This window comes from Lycium ferocissimum, chromosome 9, assembly GCF_029784015.1.
Source record: "Lycium ferocissimum isolate CSIRO_LF1 chromosome 9, AGI_CSIRO_Lferr_CH_V1, whole genome shotgun sequence".
Taxonomy (NCBI): Eukaryota; Viridiplantae; Streptophyta; class Magnoliopsida; order Solanales; family Solanaceae; genus Lycium; species Lycium ferocissimum.
Genome location: NC_081350.1, coordinates 51,832,333 through 51,850,797, shown reverse-complemented (window position 1 = coordinate 51,850,797; position 18,465 = coordinate 51,832,333). Strand labels below are relative to the sequence as shown.

Below are 18,465 nucleotides of genomic sequence, written 5' to 3'. Positions count from 1 at the left end.
TTGCATTAACTCTATCCTCATCAGACCCCACTTGTGGAATTATACCGGGTTCAGGCCAAGCTCAAGGCCAAAGCCACTAAGGCAATGGCTTTGCCATTTTTTATTAAGTTTTATGGATAATTTGTTTAAAAATTTATTGTGACTTATAGTATTTTTATGTAGTTTCTAAATATGTAAATTATTTTTCAAAAAACTTAAGATTGTATGTCCGAATTCAAGATAAAAATAAGGAAGTTTGACCCTCGAAATTCAAATTGTGTCATATAAATTGAGACAGATGGAGTGGAGTACACAATTTTAAATTTTTATATATAAAAAAAAAAATTGTCACGTGATTTGTTAGCTATATTGTCAATAGAATTCTTTTTAGAATAGATTGATTTGAAAAAAATGTTAAACAACTTTGCATTGTTCTTGACGATTATAAAACAGTAATTAATGACTTCACATCAAAAAAGGCTCGTAAATTAGACTTTAAGCAAAAATATATATCACGATCTTTCCTTTAAAAAAAAAAAAAAAATTAGGGATTCTTTCTGAAGTTTGGCTTTAGGCCTCCAATCTTGTTGAGACAGCCCTGATCGGGTTTATTGTCTTTGTTGTTTTTTGAAATTGATGTGTATTTTATTATAGTTCTGAAATAATTAGTTTTATTTGTGTTGAAAGTTCTTGGTATTGGAAAAAATATTTGATTGCAATTTGCACATTGGTGTGAGGAAAACAATAGCAATTGGTAGTTGCTTTAGAAAACAAAAAAGTTATTTTCTAGAGAGATGAATACTTCTGTTATTTTACTACTCTCTCCGTCTCAAAATAAGTGTCATCGTCTTAGCAAAAATTACGCCATTAAAAAATCAATAAATACAATGCGAAATTTACTAAACTACTCCTATTTATTATAGAAATTGTTTTTTGAGGACTAAGCTTGAGCGAGGGTCTATCAAAAAGTGAGACTTATTTGGCTTCCTTAGCTAATGTGAGACTTATTTGGTACGGAGGGAGTATCTCTTGTCAGAAGTTGATAGAACTGAGTGATTCTATACACGAGAGTAATTTTGCAAACTAGAAGCAGTTCCTACACAAATCTATAAGTTTGGGATATGCTACTGAAAAAAGAAGTTCTACTGTTATAAGACAGAAATGCTTAAAGTTTTCGTAAATTTTCACTTTACCAAAAGTATACAATTGAAATAGAGCTAGACTTTTTTTTCTTCAAAAGTATACTCGTTGGACCCAGTGTTTTAAAAGGCGGGAGCGTGAGGCGGGGCATTTTACTTAGTACGGGGCGAGACATAAGCCTCGAGGCATGGGGTGTAAGCCCCATGGATCTTTAAGATTTTAATTTATAATGTAGTAAAATAGTATAATAGCACAAATTTATAAAAAATACATTAATAGTTTTAAAAAATTAAAAACATAATTAAAATAACTCATAGAAAACAAAACTTCTAACATAATATTACAAGTATAAATAATGCAATGATGTAAAAGCTATTATGAGATACAAATTAACTCTAACATCTTAACTTTCGAACAAAAAAAGAATCACAATTTCTTAAATATATTACTGCCATACTATGCAATTTACCTCTAAAGAAAATAATCAATAAACTTTATTAGTATTATAATTAAAACATTACTTCTTCACGAAACAAAATTCCATTCAAATAATTTAATAATAAAATATGATAATTTTGAGACATAGGAAAAAGCCATGAAGACCGGTGATAAGTGAACATGTAAAATTTGACTATAGTGAACATGTAAAATTTGATTATGTATTTTTAAAAGAAATATTAGGTGATATTCACCCTCACGGTCACGGTGTTCTCAAATAATAAATATACGATACTACGGCTTCTTATTTGAGATAGGTTCAATCTTCTTATTTTTATAGATGAAAAAAACTATTAGAAACCCTTCATTAGTAAAAAATTATGAGGATCAACAGTGTAAACTAAGGAATTTGACCTATAATTGTGTAAGAACTATAAGGCGAGCCCCGAGCGTTGGGCGTTAGGCGTGTTTAAGGCGTACAGTAGGGCGCTTAGGGCGTAAGCCTCACACGTGAGCCCGAGACGTTTTGCTAGTGCCCCGCCCCGGGGCAAGGCGAATCCCAAAACTACCTTTTAAAACACTGTTGAACATGTTAAATAAACATTCTGCTCCACGCTTCTCTTTTAAGAGCTGAAACTTTAGCCATATGGTCACGGGTGAAGTTTCTTTAACCACAGGTTATGACAATAAATGCCACTTATTTAGGCGTAACGTGCACGCACATCCTTTGTCCACAATCCTAATTAACTGGTACATTAGGACAGCTAAGACCTAAAATTACTCACAAAAAAATTACTAATAGAGTTGACTTGTGAACAATAAATAGGTACTTGCTTAAAGTAGCATACTAAATTGTCCAATACAATCATTTCCCTTTTCGCCTTGAGGAATGGAACAACTTTCCCGTTCAGGGCTCTCGGTGATACGGCGTGAATCTGAATTAATCGTTTCGGCAACAGCTACTCCTCGTGAAATAAAGCATCCTCGTGAAATAAAGCATCTCTCAGACATAGACGATCGAGAAGGTCTACGTTTTCACATATCTAATTTTTTTTTTTTTTACGAACACAACCCTTCAATGGAAGGGATAGATCCTGCTAAGGTGATTAAAGATGGATTATCAAAAGCACTAGTATTTTACTATCCATTAGCTGGTAGGCTCATTTTAGGGCCTAATGGAAAGCATATGGTGAATTGCAATGGTGAAGGAATATTGTTTACAGAAGCCTATGCAAATGTGGAGCTTGAGATGTTAGGAGAATCCATAAAACCTCCATGTCCATTCGTGGAGGATCTGCTATACAATGTACCAGGCTCTGATGGGATCACTAATTGCCCTCTTATGTTGATTCAGGTATATTATCATATGCTCCTTTGCAACAGTATTATTCATCTTTTAATTTAATTACTACATCTGTTTTAATTTATGCGACCTGGTTTGAATCGTTAGTTTGTCACGGAGTTTGAGTTTAAGAAAAAAAATGAAGAGTTTTATAGCCTGTGGTCTTAAAGATGTCATAACACTGTTTGACTATAAAAAATTTGTAACTTGTGACCTTAAATATCTCATAAAATTAATAGTTTCCAAACTTAGGAGTGTCATTTTTCTTGAATAGATTAAAAAGGAAAATATAATCACATAAACTGGAACAAAGGAACTATCCAAAAGTTTTGCCGGTTGTCCCTTTTCGGGATATTTATTTAACAACGGAGACTCTTTGAATTTTTTACGACTTATAGACGTTGTAGACCAAAAATCTATTTTAAACAAACTAAAAATCTTACTACACAATGTTATACCGCTGTCTAAAAATTTGTTGGTTGTTGCAAACATTAGATGATTTATCTATAAGGTTAAGCAATTTATGAGCAAACATTAGACTGGAGTCTAGAGTCTAATATTGTCGGTAATTTCTCAATGGCTATATTTGCATAATTTTTAAAATAAAATAAAATTTGAATGATTACCCTAAAAGGGGGATATTTGGGTGAATCAGCAGGGAAGTATTATTTTGGGTAAATTACACTTAGTGTTCTTTAATTATTTTACTTGTATGCGCTGTATTAACCTTGTACTACTTCTATCAATTCATAGAACGTTGTACCAATTTTAGAAACGTTAACTTTTTCAGTTAACTCTTTCCTATGTCACTTTTTGAGAGTTCTATTTAAAAGTAATTTGAATAAAGACGGAGAATTGGAAAAATGTACATCGGGAAAAGGAAAAAAATAAAATAAAAGAGAGACTAAATTCTTGTATCATCACACAATTTACATGCTATAACTGTTTCCTTTTGTTTTGCATAATTTTTGGGCGGTTCATTGCTAGCGTAACATATCGTGCTTAGCTAACTTATCCCAATATTTATTAGAGTGTTGCTAAATTGCCACATCAATTGATCCAAATTTGGCCACACTTATGTAAAAATTACCATAACCTTTATTATATAATTTTAAATTAAGATAAACTTTGAGAAAAAAAGATAAAAATGACATTAAGTAAGCATAAATTATTAAATTTGACCCAAATAGTCATATAAATTTATCCCATTTGGGCCATTGTGGCCAAAATAGTGTGGCCAAAAAACCTTATTGTTTTTACGGAAAAGGCTCAAATATGTCATTCAACTATCAGAAAGGGCTCATTTATGCCACTCATCAATAGTTTGGCTCATTTATGTCATCGCCTATTATCAAAATGACTCATCGATGCCATATTTCGTTAAAATTGGTTTTACAATACCATATATGACACGTGCCCTCCAACTAGATTATGATTGTGAGTAGGTAAGGTGTATGGATCGGGTTTTTTATTAATTTGGTATTTAAAATTGGGCTGGTTTAATTAAACGACGTAGACCTCTAATTGGAGCCACGTGTCATAGCTGGTATTATAAAACCGGCGTTAATGAAAAATGGCATGAATGAGTCATTTTGGTAACGGGCGATGGCATAAATAAGTCAAACTATTGATGAGTGGCATAAATGAGTCATTTCCTATAGTTCGATGGCATAAATGAGTCATTTCCTATAGTTTGATGACACAAATGAGCCAAACTATTGACGAGTGGCATAAATGAGCCATTTTCGATAGTTGGATGGCATATTTGAGCCTTTTCCGTTGTTTTTATTCTGGATATGTGACTTTTGGGACATTATCAGTTGCACGATCGTGAAAAACAAAAATACAAAGTTGCACGATTGTAGAAAAAACAAATATAACATTCTTCACATAAAAAGTTTGCATATTGCTGTCATGGATCGCGAACTTAAAGCATACTCATCCGTTCTAATTTATGAGACAGTTTTTGCTTTTTAAGAGTCAATTTAACTATTCTTTAATGCTAAATGAATTATATCAACTTAATATTTAAAAAATAAAAATTAGATATTCAAAAACTACATTCAAACCTCTCTATAATAGCAGCGTTTGTCTGAAATTCCATGGCTGTGACAATGAGGTGCTGTTAAAGATGTATACTGAAATTTGATATTTATATCTCATTTAGCTGTTATAAACAACAATACGCGAAAAATTATTTTTCTGTACTTTTTATGTTATAAACAAAAACAAAATAGTACTTATTAATTTTAAAATCTCAATTGATTTCATATTTCATTAATTAAATACCGAAAGGATAATAAATTACTAATAAATTCATAAGTAGTTGTACCATATCGATAAAGAATTAAAATATAAGGAACATATGCATTTAAAATTATTTAAAAATTTCGAGTTTGAAGTAAGAATTCTACAATTGTAGGTTGTTTTATAAATTTCAGTCTCTTGGTGATAATATAACGCTTGAATATTTGACGAAAGACTTTTCTCCAAACTTTCAGCAAAAGGGAATTCAATAGTTTTCCCTCGAAGTCTGTCTCAAAGCCTGATGGTTGACTCTTCTATCTCACCCCAAGTAGCAGTAGGTTGAGAAATATAATTTTCTTTCCTTTTAGATATTCGTACTTGAAATTTACTAGGTGCATGACATCAATGATGATTACCATAAATATTTTAATAACTTATTTTTTATATAATATATTTCTTACAAAATATTATTGCACAATATTTGAGTATTACTGTTATAGAGAGGTAATTTTACAAAGAGTGCATCACTATAATAAATGACAACGTCGTTATAGGTAGAATGTTGTTATATATAAGAAATATAAATATGAAAAATCGGTTCCTGTTAAAATCAAAGTTGTTATAGTGAAATGTTATTCTAATGAATGGCAATTGTAGAGAGATCTGACTATACATAATAAGAATAATACTGTAAGTTGCAACTCTTCTCAGACTCTTCTCATATTAATATGTTAAAAATGCATTTTAAAGTATTGGTCAAAGTTCACAGAATGAATTTCGAAAAAAGAGAAAATGTCAATAAATTGGAACATAGGAAATATAAAATGCAAGAATGTGAATGCCCATTTTGAGCGGGATAAGGAAGTAAAATGCAAAATCTGAAAACTACGGGGGAGGGATAAGTGATATTTTTCTTTGGTTTGGTGATATCCATACGAGACGCGGTGAGAGCCAATTTCCAATGTAAGCTAAAGTAAATGATTATGCCTGTAACATTGGGTCCCGTTTGTTTTCACCTAAATAAAGATTGAATTTAAATCATTTAGATCTCTAACAGATTAAGTACATATGTTTTCTTCCTTTTACAATCATCTTTTGGCTCTGAATAGGTATGATTCTTCATAAGTTATATCAAGTTTTAAAATTATTAAGTTGTCATTAATATAAAATTCATGTGAACGTTTTATATTGCGCCATCCCCACCATCAATCACTTCCACCTCTAGCTAGCCACTACTGCACAACCACCAGTACCACCAACCAGCCTCCATTGTACAATCACTATCGTCAGGGGCGAATTCATGTGCTAATTTTGGAGCATGTGAACCACGCCGCCTTTCTGCAAAACTAGATATTTTATGTACATATTTTCTAGAATTGATCTAATATTATCTTATGACACCTATGCTACAAAAAGGCTTAATGGTGCACTTGGTTAAAAACTGATATGTTATTTACCAAGAGGAATAAGGATGGAACCCCACTTAATGCATTTTTTTTTTCTCTTTTCTTTAATAAATGCACTCACGATCTGTAAATCCAGATTCACCTCTAACTATCGGCAACCACTTCAACTACTAGTCAGCATTGTCAACCACCAACCACCTATTCCATTAACCACACCAGTAAGCACCACAAGCGACAACTACCTCTATATTGTCAACTACCACCGCACAATCATCATCTCTGGTCACAAACGGACAGGCACCGCTGCATCACTACTAACAACGATTACCATCAATAGCCGCTTCACAACCATCATTATCGTCCACCACAGCCGCTAGGCTTCACTGCAGCTAACTTTTGGAGTCCAATTCATAAAACAAACAATTTTTAGAACGCCTTGTAAATTATTTTTTGTTTTTTAATATTTTGTCGTAGATATAACATGAGCTTAAGTTTGGTGCACTGTCAGTGCATCATTTTTTTTTACACTATCAGGTAACTTTAAAGATAAATAAAGTAACTTTCCTAAGTAATATTATTATTTGCCTTTTTTTTTTAAAAAAAAGTGAATTAACTAAGAGTAAATATCATTAAAAGGAAGTTGTATCCTAGTGATACTCTAACCAAATTTATTTTCTTATTTACGGTAACTAAGATTATTTCCTTTTCAAACGATGTTTAGCATCTTGATTTTTTCATCAGGTTTGCTCAAGATCAATACTGAAGCAATTTTTAACTCTTAAAACATTGTGAACGGTAATACAGTAGTACTTATGCATTTTCTAACAAATTGTGAATGTTTTTGGTTCACAAGCATGAAAAGAGTACTGTACAATTTTAAAGTGTTAATAAGAAATGAATTTAAGATTTAAATTATATGGGTTCAATATTTAAGAACTTAATATTTATAGATTCGTACCTATTATTTGTTGTAATTTTAGTAAATTTTTATATAGAAATTTATGCTTCACGTTGAAAGTATTGGGTTCAGATGACTCGATATCATAAAATTAGATCCGCCCCTGCGTGCTATCATATTGTCTCAAATATGTCATCATGCTCTTTAGATTGTTGGGATGGAACTTTAGGAATTGAAATTTGATTAATGTTGAATATTTTAACAATCGAAAACTAAATTTTCAATGTAACAAAGAGATGCTGATGATCCAATTCGTAATGAATATAAAGGGTACTGGATAGAAGGAGGAATAGAAATTTACGGTGGTCGAAGAAGCAAAGAGAAAATGTGGATAAACTATTGAAAGAGATGAAGACAGAAGGAAGGGAAGAGAGAGGGATAAAGAAAAATTCAGTGTGCAAATTTTAAAAAGAAAAAATATATGAAAAATTGGTAACCTGTTATAGTCGATCAAAGTTACCTGATAGTGTAAAAAAGTAATACATGGACAGTGTACCAAACTTAAACTCATATAACATTTAAGTACTTATTACTCCTATTGTATTTTTACTCTATGTCAAATAGTTGTTGCTGAGCGTGTACATGAAAGAGTAGCTTAAAATAGTTTTTTTTACTAAGAGGATATATTTTAAACCGTCACGTACGGTAGGAAGAATAAACTCATTCAACAAATTAAAAGAACACACACGAACCTCAATTTTCATTGAAGTAGTTGGGATTTGTCTTATTTCTTCTCTATCAGTTTCCTCCACTTCTAATATGAATGTCTTTATTCCTATAGGTTACCCGTTTTACTTGTGGTGGATTTGCCTTAGCAGTAAGAGTTAATCATACAATGGTTGATGCCGCTGGCTTAGTTTTATTCCTAAATGCAGTAACTGATTTTGTGAAATTCAAAGCCTCTGCTCCTTCCATCATACCCGTCTGGCAAAGGGATACCCTAAATGCGAGGCCATCACCACGCATTACATGCAAGCATCACGAATTTGAGGAAGAAATTGAATCAACAAATGCATGGTTAAAATTGGAAAAAGAATTGATTCAACGTTCATTTTTCTTTGGTGAAGAGGAGATAGAAGCTATCCGTAATCAAGTTTCACCACTTCATCGTTCAACTGGACGATTTGAGTTATTAACCTCGTTTTTATGGAGACATCGAACAATTTCACTCAATTTAAATCCTGAAGAAATTGTGCGGCTGACATATTTTGTTACAGCCCGTGGGAGGTTTGAACATTGGAAAATACCGCACGGATATTATGGTAACGCGTTTGCTTTTCCAGCAGCAGTGTCAAAAGCAGGACTTTTAAGTACATATCCCTTGACGTATGCACTTGAGTTGATCAAGAAAGCCAAGAATCAAGTGAATGAAGAGTATTTTAGATCTATGGTAGATTTTATGGTAATTAAAGGGAGACCTGGCATAACACAATCATGGAATTTTGCTATTTCAAACACTGCTCATGTAGGATTTGATAAGGTTGATTTTGGATGGGGAGAACCAAAATATGGTGGGGCTGCTAAGGTTGACTCTTGTTTTAGTTTCTTTGTGGCTTGTAAAAATTACAAGGGGCAGAAGGGCATTCTAACAACAATAAGCTTGCCTCCAAAAGCTATGGAAAGATTTGAAGATTTTATGTACAAGCTGACTTCAAATGTCAAGCAACTATCAAAGCTTTAACAAGGTGTTTGGATTGCCACTTAAAAATATATGTTCTTAGTTTATTAGATCAATTTACGTGTTTGGATATAGTTATGAAATAATTAATATCGTTTGTGTTGGAAGTTTGGATTTTGGAGACACATATGGATCAAATACTAATTAATATTCTATAGTTATCTGATATAATAGCAAAGTGTTTTTAGTACTTTATCTGAATATATATGATATAAGACGAAATTCAAACCAATTGAACAAATCCGGTATATGTGGATCTCACACCCACACCCAAATCATGTAGGATCGACATGGATGCAACAAGGATTTCGAAAAATCCCAACAACATAAATTGACAAAGCTAAAGAGAATTGGAATTTTTAATCTATATACCGATGAGGCGATGAGTGTGAAGTTGACTATAGGGCCAATATACATGGCTTGTGATCATTCTTTAGTGTATGCATAGTACATTCGATCCTTGTGTTAGTTTGAACAACACATCGTTTCGAATAAAGTTCACTTCTATCAGTGCAAAAATAAGCAACAATAGAATTACATAGATTATACTGAGACATCACAAGCTAGCGCTTGGTGCTTTATTTCTATAAGAAAACAGAGTACTCATATTTCAATTCTTCAATGATTACTCAACAAGGCAACATTAACTAAGTGCCTTAATTTGCACATGATCAATGTGTCTATTCTAGTCCAAAATGCTTTCTATAAGTGAGTATTATCTCATAGATCTTATAAGGATCAGGCAGAGACCTGGAGACGCTTTCCTTTTGCATGCATCTATTGCCCCAAGCAACAAGTTTGGGACATTCAGCCTCCATGCTGAAGTTGCCAAAGGTCTCAAAGGTATAAAACCAGCAATAGAACCCAATCAATGCAATATCCACAAAACCAAAACTTTCTCCTCCAAAATAAGGCTGGTCTCCAAGTGCTTCCAGCTCCAGTACCTTTAGTGATTCTATCAACTCCTTCTTACCTTCCTCCTTCTCTTCTCCATTTGCATCCCATGTTTTTCGTCCCGGAGCATACAACTGCAGATTTCAAGATTTCTCATATGATTATATTCACTGACAGTGTAAAATGATTTACATCATGAACTCACGTAAAAGGCAATTGCAGGTGATTAGTTCTTCGTTCAAACAGATTATCTTAAAAGATGGAAAGCAAACTCCTAGAATAGTCTATATAACTTAAATTCTAAAGGATTTATCTCATTCGATGTGCTCACATAAAAAGAATGAAGATTTACCTCATTTTATGTGCTCAAATAAAAATAATTATACTACCTTCATTTCAATTTATATGATGATATTTGACTGATCAACGAAAAAAAGAATAAAAACATTTGAAACTTGTGATATAAAACATGACATAGACATTTGTATGACTGTAAAATCATGATAATTAAATGTCAAAATGTCTCTAAAATATAACGTATTGTTCTATATTGAAACAGAATAAAAAGCAAAATGTGTTATGTAAATGGGAAAACCCGCCGTAATTGGTTTTTTTAAGACACAGGAGAAGGATATATTAGAAAGTTGTTTAGTAAAAATTAACACATAAATTATTTTAAAAGAAAAGGTATCAGTTAAATGAAAGGGTATCCCTTCATTGATTTTACCGATATAAAAGTACAAGTAGTTTTGTATTTGGATTGAACTTCTTGAAAATCTTAACTTACAAAACATGGTTTTTCTTTTGCATCCTTTTTTCTCCGATCTTTCTACGCAAATTAAAGATCAAACTGAGAGTCTTTATTTTCCGAATAGAATTTCTCCACTATTTGGTTGTTGTAAACAATTCAAAGACTTTTCATATATCCAGTAAAGCTATCTGTACCATTCAATAATAATCATGCGAAGTAAGTCATGAAGTAAATATTACTTTTAGGAAAGCATTCAGTACATGTTTCAGGCCAAGGGAGATAATACAAAAATAATACTTTCAAGAGGTCCAAGGAATTTTATTCTTCTTGGCATCTGTTATTTTGACACAAATTTTTTTAATTCTTAAAAAGAAACAGTTCAAGAAGGTTCAATTGGCCACGTGTTTAAGTTAAAATCTTTTGTGCTTCTTCTTCTTATAATTTTTCCATCAGGATATAGAGCAAAATTTTAAGAGTTACCTTCTTGTTAATGTAGTCAGCCCAGAATCTAGCTTGTGCTCTTCGATAAGGATCAGAGGGCAGCAATGGAGCTTTGTCCTTCCAGACTTCGTCAATGTATTCAACTGCAATTAGAGATTCACAGATAGGATTGCCATTGTGAATCAAAACTGGGATTTTCTTGTGGATTGGATTCATTTTCAAAAGTAGAGGACTTTTCACACCACCCACAACTTCTTCCTTGAACTCATACTGGACCTCCTTTTCAGCAAGTGCTACCCTTAGCCTCATGCCATACATGCTAGGCCAGTAGTCCAATAGAATCACCTCATCATTCTCCTTTTCCATTGCTGTGTGAGAGAAACCTCAAGTTGTGGATAACAAGTGGTAGACAGAAAATAGTTTAGCTAAAATGACAAAGTTGAGAGTCTATAAATAGTAGGGATGCTGTCTCACACCAACGAGGGTGGTGCTAGAGTGGTAAGAAGTCATTCATTTTTAGCTAGCGTTTGGTCATAGATTTTGGATTAGTTTTTGAAATTCTATCTTCAAATATCTATGGCCATAAGTCTTAGATCAGATTTTTAAAATCTGTGTACAAAAAAAATTTCAAGTTTCAGATCTGTTTTTGGGTTTTTTGGGACTTCCACTCACAAAATTTCAGTTTTTAGTAAAATACATTTTAAAACACAACTTCAAGTTTTAAAAATCACAACTTCAAAAACTCAAACTTTTCAAATTTCAAGTTTTCATTTGGCCATAGATTTTGAAGTTGGACTTCAAACTTGAAATTAGAAGTCTCAAGTTCGAATCCCGGTACGAAATCACCTTTATTAGGAAGCACTTTACTCCCTAATATTGGACTTTCCGAAGCAAATTCGTATTTAATATGATATTGACCGCTTTATCCCTCGATGTGGGACATTTCGACCGGAATCCGATTTAGTCGAGTCGCAATATCGAACACCGAATAAGATAACAATAATATGGATCACACTTCTAGTATTTTCTTGAATTTTTTTAATATTCAGGATCTCGATATGTGGCCAACACACATTTCATCTCTTTCACCATCCCAGCCACTATATATTACTATTAAATTCAAAAACATGCCTTTCTAGTGTATTGGGAGAAGAGCCGTAGTATAGTCGAAATTGAGAAAACATTAAGTAGGCGGTTGACCATAGATTAATATTTTTAACTTTATTTGAAATTTAGAGAGCTAGAGTTAAACCCGTCAACCGGTCCGGTTTAACCGGTTCAAACCGGTAAAACCGGAACCGAAACCGGTTAACCGGTTCCGGTTAACCGTATATTTTTTACCGGTCCGGTTTCGATTTTTTTGAAACCGGAACCGGACCGGTTAAACCGGTGAAATTAAAAAAAAAAAAAAAAATATATAGCCGTTGGGCTGGACGTTATTGGACCGTTGGCAACGGTCCATTTGCAAAAATGGCCGTTGCCAAACGGCCATAAACTCATATTTTGCCCCACGCCCCCCTCCCCCAACCCCCCAAACTTTTTTTTTAATACTTTAACCCATCCCCCACCCCTATATAAACCCTTCTTCATTTTCATTTTAATCCACACCAATTCACTCTTCTCTTTTCTCTCAAATCTCAATCTCTCTCAATTATAGTTACTTTGCAATAATTAGCTACTTTAAATTTCTCTCAAATAAATATTATAAAGTCTTATTACAGTTTCAATTATTAATTTTGCAATTATAATATTGTTGGTGAGTTAGTAATTTTGCAACAATCCGAAGTACCTTTGGTGGATTTGCAATTCTAGCCGCCTTCACTTCGTTGAAATTAATCCGGCAATTTGGTACCTTCGTTCCAACTCTATCTTTATTTTTCGAATTTAATTTACGCAATTTAATTCTAGCAATTTAATTTGTTGCAATTTATTTTCTTATGGTTTATTTGAGTGTTATTTAAATTAATTCTATTTAATAATGGCAAAGAGATTTAGACGTGGTGCCGGTAGTAGTAGTGGTATTGTTAGGGGTGGGCTTAATGAGAAAACATTTGTGGAAGAAACGCCTAATTTAGGTATTGATGTTGGTGGAAATAATCCACTTTTAGGTCATGAGGCAATGTAACAACATTTTACCAACACTTTTAATGAAATTGATGATGATGAAACACAAGCCCCGAAAATCCCAAAAGAAGAAACATGTCCTGCACAATCACATACATAAGACAAACCGCCTAGAACTCGTAAGCCAACCGCTAAAATTTGAAAATTTATGACTAAGGATAAGAGAAAACTAAAATTAAATATACCCTATGTGGACAAATATTTGCTTTTTAGGCAAAGAAACTAGTAAGGATGGTGGAACGGGTACACTAAATGGTCATATGAGAAAGAAACATATGGATGTTTGGGGAGAGCGAACGGTTCAAAGGTGGGGTATTCAAATGACGATAGACCCACGAACCGGTAGAAATTTTAAGTATGACAAGAAAAAAGAGCGTGTAGAAATAGCTAAAATGGTAGCTTATGCTTGTTTACCATTTTCCTTCTTCGGGTTTGGGGTTTGTTACTTACATTCAACGTTGTTATAATCCGTTATTTGAGGGTATTCCTAGAAGTACTTGTAGAGCGGATGTTATAGATTTGTATAAAAAAATATAGATTTTATTTGCGCCATGTATTTAATTCTTTAAATTGTAATGTTTCTTTTACCGCTGATTTGAGTCTTAGTCTTAACAAGTTAGATTTTTTTGCTATTACATGTCATTGGGTTGATGACAATTAGGTTATGCAAAAAGAATTATAGCTTTTTTATATGATGAAGGAAAAGGTCGTCACGATGGAAAAAATTTTAGCGGATTCAATGTTTACTATTATGAGATTTTTAATATTTATAGAAAAACACTTTGTATAGCTTTAGATAATGCTTCTAATAATACAAAGGCGATTGATCTTTTAAAAAGAGAATTAAACCCTCCGCTAAAAAATATTTTTCATGTGAGATGTAGTTGTCACATTTTAAATTTAATTGTTAAAGATAGTCTTGTGTGTTTGACGATTCTATTCAAAAAAGTTAGAGCTGCGGTTGCGTTTTCTTTTTTGTAATGCTAATAGGGGAAGACTTAGAGATTTTAAGAATGCTTGTGTGGAAAATAACCTTAGACCTAGGAAAATTCAAGCAGAAATTGAGACTGGTGGAACTACACTTACATTATGCTACAACAAGCATATGAGTATAGGATTCCCATACAACAAGTTCACAACAAATATAATATTAATAGTGATGATTGGTTAAATTTTACGCATTGGGAAGATGTTAAAGAATGTGTTGAACTCTTAGAAAAATTTTATAATGCAACTCTTGCTTTTTCTAAACAATTCTATCCCACGGTAACCGAAATTTTAGCCTACTTAGCGGAAATAGCTAGAGTTTTTCAAGAGTATAAATATAAACCCGGTTATCAAGGCTATTTTGAAATGATAATCAAATTTAAGAAGTATTTTTTCTCATCCCAACTTTATTTATATTGGGTTCTCTTTTAAATCCTTGTTTAAAAGTGTCTTATACTAAAGTATTGGTTGGTCAAATTTATACATTTTTAGAAATTGAAGCGGGAGTTCGACCATCTTTAGCTGAAGCCGAACTCGCTATTGATGACGAGTTTAGAAAAGTTTTTACTCATTATTCTAATTTGGAAAAACGTGCTACACCCGTTGCTCCATCTACTACTTCTCAAAGTAGCAAAAAGCTTGTCGGGTTTGTCGCATTTAAAAGTTTTACATTCACAAAGCTTTAACTTCTTCTTCTACCGCTAAACTTTGATGAATCTAACTTTTATTTGATGCGACCCAAATGTGGATATCAAGGAACCTGGATGAATTGGACGTCTTAGCATGGTGGAAGAAGTACAAGGCAAGTCATCCGATACTCAAGAATGGCTCGAAATATCCTTACGGTTCAAGTATCAACCGTGGCAACCTCGAGAGCGCAGATTAGCCAAGGAAGACAAGAATCGAAGACCATAGACATTCATTATCCGGCTTTAGCTTTGCAAGTACTAGTGCATTCGCTATTGGATTAGATCGGAGAAGCGACGCAACCAAAACTTAGAAGCGTAGGAAGGCTAAGAGGAAGAAATTGAAGATTTGATAGCAAGTGGACCCAAATGGAAGACTTTGAAAATATCTCCATGGTAGAATATGATATGGGGAAATTAATGAAATGATTCGAAATTGGTGATTTTATTATTCTACTATTCTTCCTTCATGTATTATTTGCAAGTTAAAAAAAAACTACAATTTTTCTGAGAAAAAGTGGCCTTTAGCGAGAGGTCACGGTGGGTTAATAGTCGCCGATCCGGTCGCTATTGATCGATATGACTGGACAAAATCCGGATAGTATGGGTCATTAAAAGCTCGCGTCGTTAAAGTTGCGTAGAACGCTGTCAGGTCGTTAAACACCATGGCAACGACAAAAATCAATCATTGATACTTTTAAGCGACCAAACTTTCACTCCAGTAATGCCTCTTTAGCCATTTTAATGATCCGTCGTTATAGAGTTTTAAAGACCATATTTCCCTTCGTTAATATGAAATTCTAACAAAAATAATTAAATATATTTTTCGTAGGAGGAGTATGTAGTAAATCTAGCTATATTTAAATAAGCATTATTTTCATATACATACACATCTTAAGAACAAGAAAATAACAATCTTTAAAACAAATTTTTCTTCCAAAAATTGTATTCATTCCCTTTTTTAACATTGTATTGTCAACTCTTAACAAAAAGGAATTATTATTGTAGCATGCCAAAAAACGACATCTTTAACTAATCTCTAACGAAAATGACAAACATGTTCCTTTTTTTCTTTACCTTTTTTTAAAAATTTAGTTTCTTTGGGCGTTCCCCTAATACTTTTGGTAACTTGCTTTTCCCCTTTTCCCGAAAAAGAGCTCTTTAGAATTTGGATTCTTGATCTTTGGGAAAAAACAAGTTCATGTTAATTTAATAAAAATAATTAGCTATTTATTCCTAATAGCACCTTTTTTTTCATTTCAAGTCTTAGTTTTTTTTTTAGTTTTCCAAAAAGTAATGAAAGACGGGTTTGAAAACCCAACCCTTTTCCCCCTTTTCCCAAATTTTAAAAGCAACCTAACTGGGTGGGCATATCGAAGGGTAACTTTGAATAGCCCCGAGTTCCCTAAAACGTGTTGCTTTTCATGTATAGTCTCGGGGAATGTTTTTTTGCCATTTTGATTTTAAAGCTAAAAATAAAACCCTTTCCCGGGATCATCTTTATATGATAATAAACTCTTTAAAGTGCCCCTTTGGTCGTTTAGCACTTAAAGGGATAATATTCCTAAAAACACCCTTTTCGTGGTCAAATCTTCCTAATAGTCTGCGATAACGGGTGATTCGGTTATTTAATTGACGAGTTTTAGTCCTCAATTGACATGCGAGGACGAATGTTCTAAAGGAGGGAGATGTCACACTCCATAATAATCCTTGCTACTTGTATTAAAACAAGAAAGAATGAGTTAAGAAGGTTCAAGGAAAGTTAATCGAGTTAGTAAGAATATCGTTATAAATATGGTTGTCTTAAGTATCTCGGGTGACCTGGTAACCTAAAGGATTTGAAATCGCAGGATGTATATGAGGTAATGTGAGTGACCTTTTAAAGAAATTAGATTATTAGTAATGATATAGAAGAGGACAAAAGATAGGAATATACTTTTCGATGGAGTTTCGTAAGCTTTGGAGTTCTACTTATGGTTATTGTGATTCTACGGCCCTTCGAGACATGTTTTAAATTTTTATGAGGTAAATGACTGTGTATATGTATGTATGAGGTTAAAAGGGGTTTGGGAAGAATTAGAAGTTAAACGAAATGAATCGAAAACGAAAATCTCGGACCCGATTTTAGCCTATATTGTGGGAGGATATCCCCTAGTATGGGGAGTTTTAAGGTGTTTCAAACCCTAAAATTGTTATCAGTCTATTTTTAACGCAACAAACAGCTCATCAAAATGATATCGGGTAAGGAGATATGGATGATTCAAGTCCAAATTTAAAGATATCTCAAGATACAAAGTGAGACTTTAACTTCCGATTTCTTTTGAAGTCACAATTTTATCTCAAATTTTTTTTGGGATAGAAGCAAAGGGAAAATTGAACTTTTAATCGTGGTGTTAAGTTAAAATTAGTGGCAAAATGAGCCAATATGAACATTAACATACATGCCCAAAAAGATGACTCAAAGTCTCTTAAATAAGATACAGGGGAGACTACAAAAAACATTTAAATGTGATTCATCCACTCCCTTACATTATATTGTGGACAACCAAATTGAAAGAAAGGAGTTGGAATTCAGAAGTGACTGAAAAAAGGCATCCATGGAGGCATCAGAATATTTTAAACATCTACTACTTTATGAAAGTATACATTGTTTTTGGAGGACATAACATGGTGGAGGGATCATTTCACATTAAATATTGCTCATTCATCTTGGCATAAATTTAAAAAGGGCAAAAGGGGGGTATGAATCATTCAACCAACAAATTTTCTTGTAAACAATTGAAAAAAAAAGAAGAAAGGAGAAACAAAAGGTGAGGTTGGCCAAAAGTTGAGAAAAAAAATTAGAAAAATTTAAAATGTAAAGTTAATGGAATGAATCATGCCATAAGTGGACATTTGAAACTTGTAGGCATCAAAGTTGAACAAATAATGACCAAGAAATCAGCCATCACAATTCATTTCAACTACACAACACAAAAAAAAAAACCTAAGCCTGAGAGAGGAACTTGCCAAGGGGCTGATTTTTTGCCCTTGAGTTTTGATCCAAAAAATTTTTTTCCCAAAGGGGTTTCAACCCCCTTTAAGGTCCCTAAAACGTGAAGATGTCTTTGGAGCAACAAGAACCATTTTATTCAAGTCACCAACTCTAGCCAAAGGAATCAAGGGGCAAGGTAAGATCTAACTTTCTTTTTATGTATTAAGGGTGAGTAGATGTGGGAAAATGTTGATGCATGAAATAAGGTGTGTTGATGTTGGAAAATGATGTAGTTATGGGGGGTTTTATGTGTTGATGGAAGTTTGGGTTTTAACTTGAAAACAAACGACATAAAATCATAAAGGGGTTGGAATGTTAGTTTCGTAGGGGCTGTTTTGGGAAAATTTAAAGGGCTGATTT

At 33.0% G+C, this 18,465-nt stretch overlaps 2 protein-coding genes across 2 annotated transcripts; one reads left to right on the top strand and one right to left on the bottom strand.

Moving 5' to 3' along the window:
- Positions 1 to 2,446: 2,446 nt before the first annotated feature.
- Positions 2,447 to 9,342, top strand: LOC132032042 (alcohol acyl transferase 1 allele RGa-like). Its single transcript, XM_059421862.1, has 2 exons — positions 2,447 to 2,911; positions 8,292 to 9,342. The coding sequence occupies exons 1-2, from the start codon at positions 2,447 to 2,449 to the stop codon at positions 9,189 to 9,191; spliced, it is 1,365 nt and encodes a 454-aa protein (XP_059277845.1). The 3' UTR covers positions 9,192 to 9,342.
- A 331-nt stretch (positions 9,343 to 9,673) lies between these two features.
- LOC132031236 (probable glutathione S-transferase parC) lies at positions 9,674 to 11,734 on the bottom strand. Its single transcript, XM_059421115.1, has 2 exons — positions 11,314 to 11,734; positions 9,674 to 10,216 (listed from the first exon to the last, which is right to left on the bottom strand). The coding sequence occupies exons 1-2, from the start codon at positions 11,638 to 11,640 to the stop codon at positions 9,869 to 9,871; spliced, it is 675 nt and encodes a 224-aa protein (XP_059277098.1). The 5' UTR covers positions 11,641 to 11,734; the 3' UTR covers positions 9,674 to 9,868.
- Between the last annotated feature and the right edge of the window lie 6,731 nt (positions 11,735 to 18,465).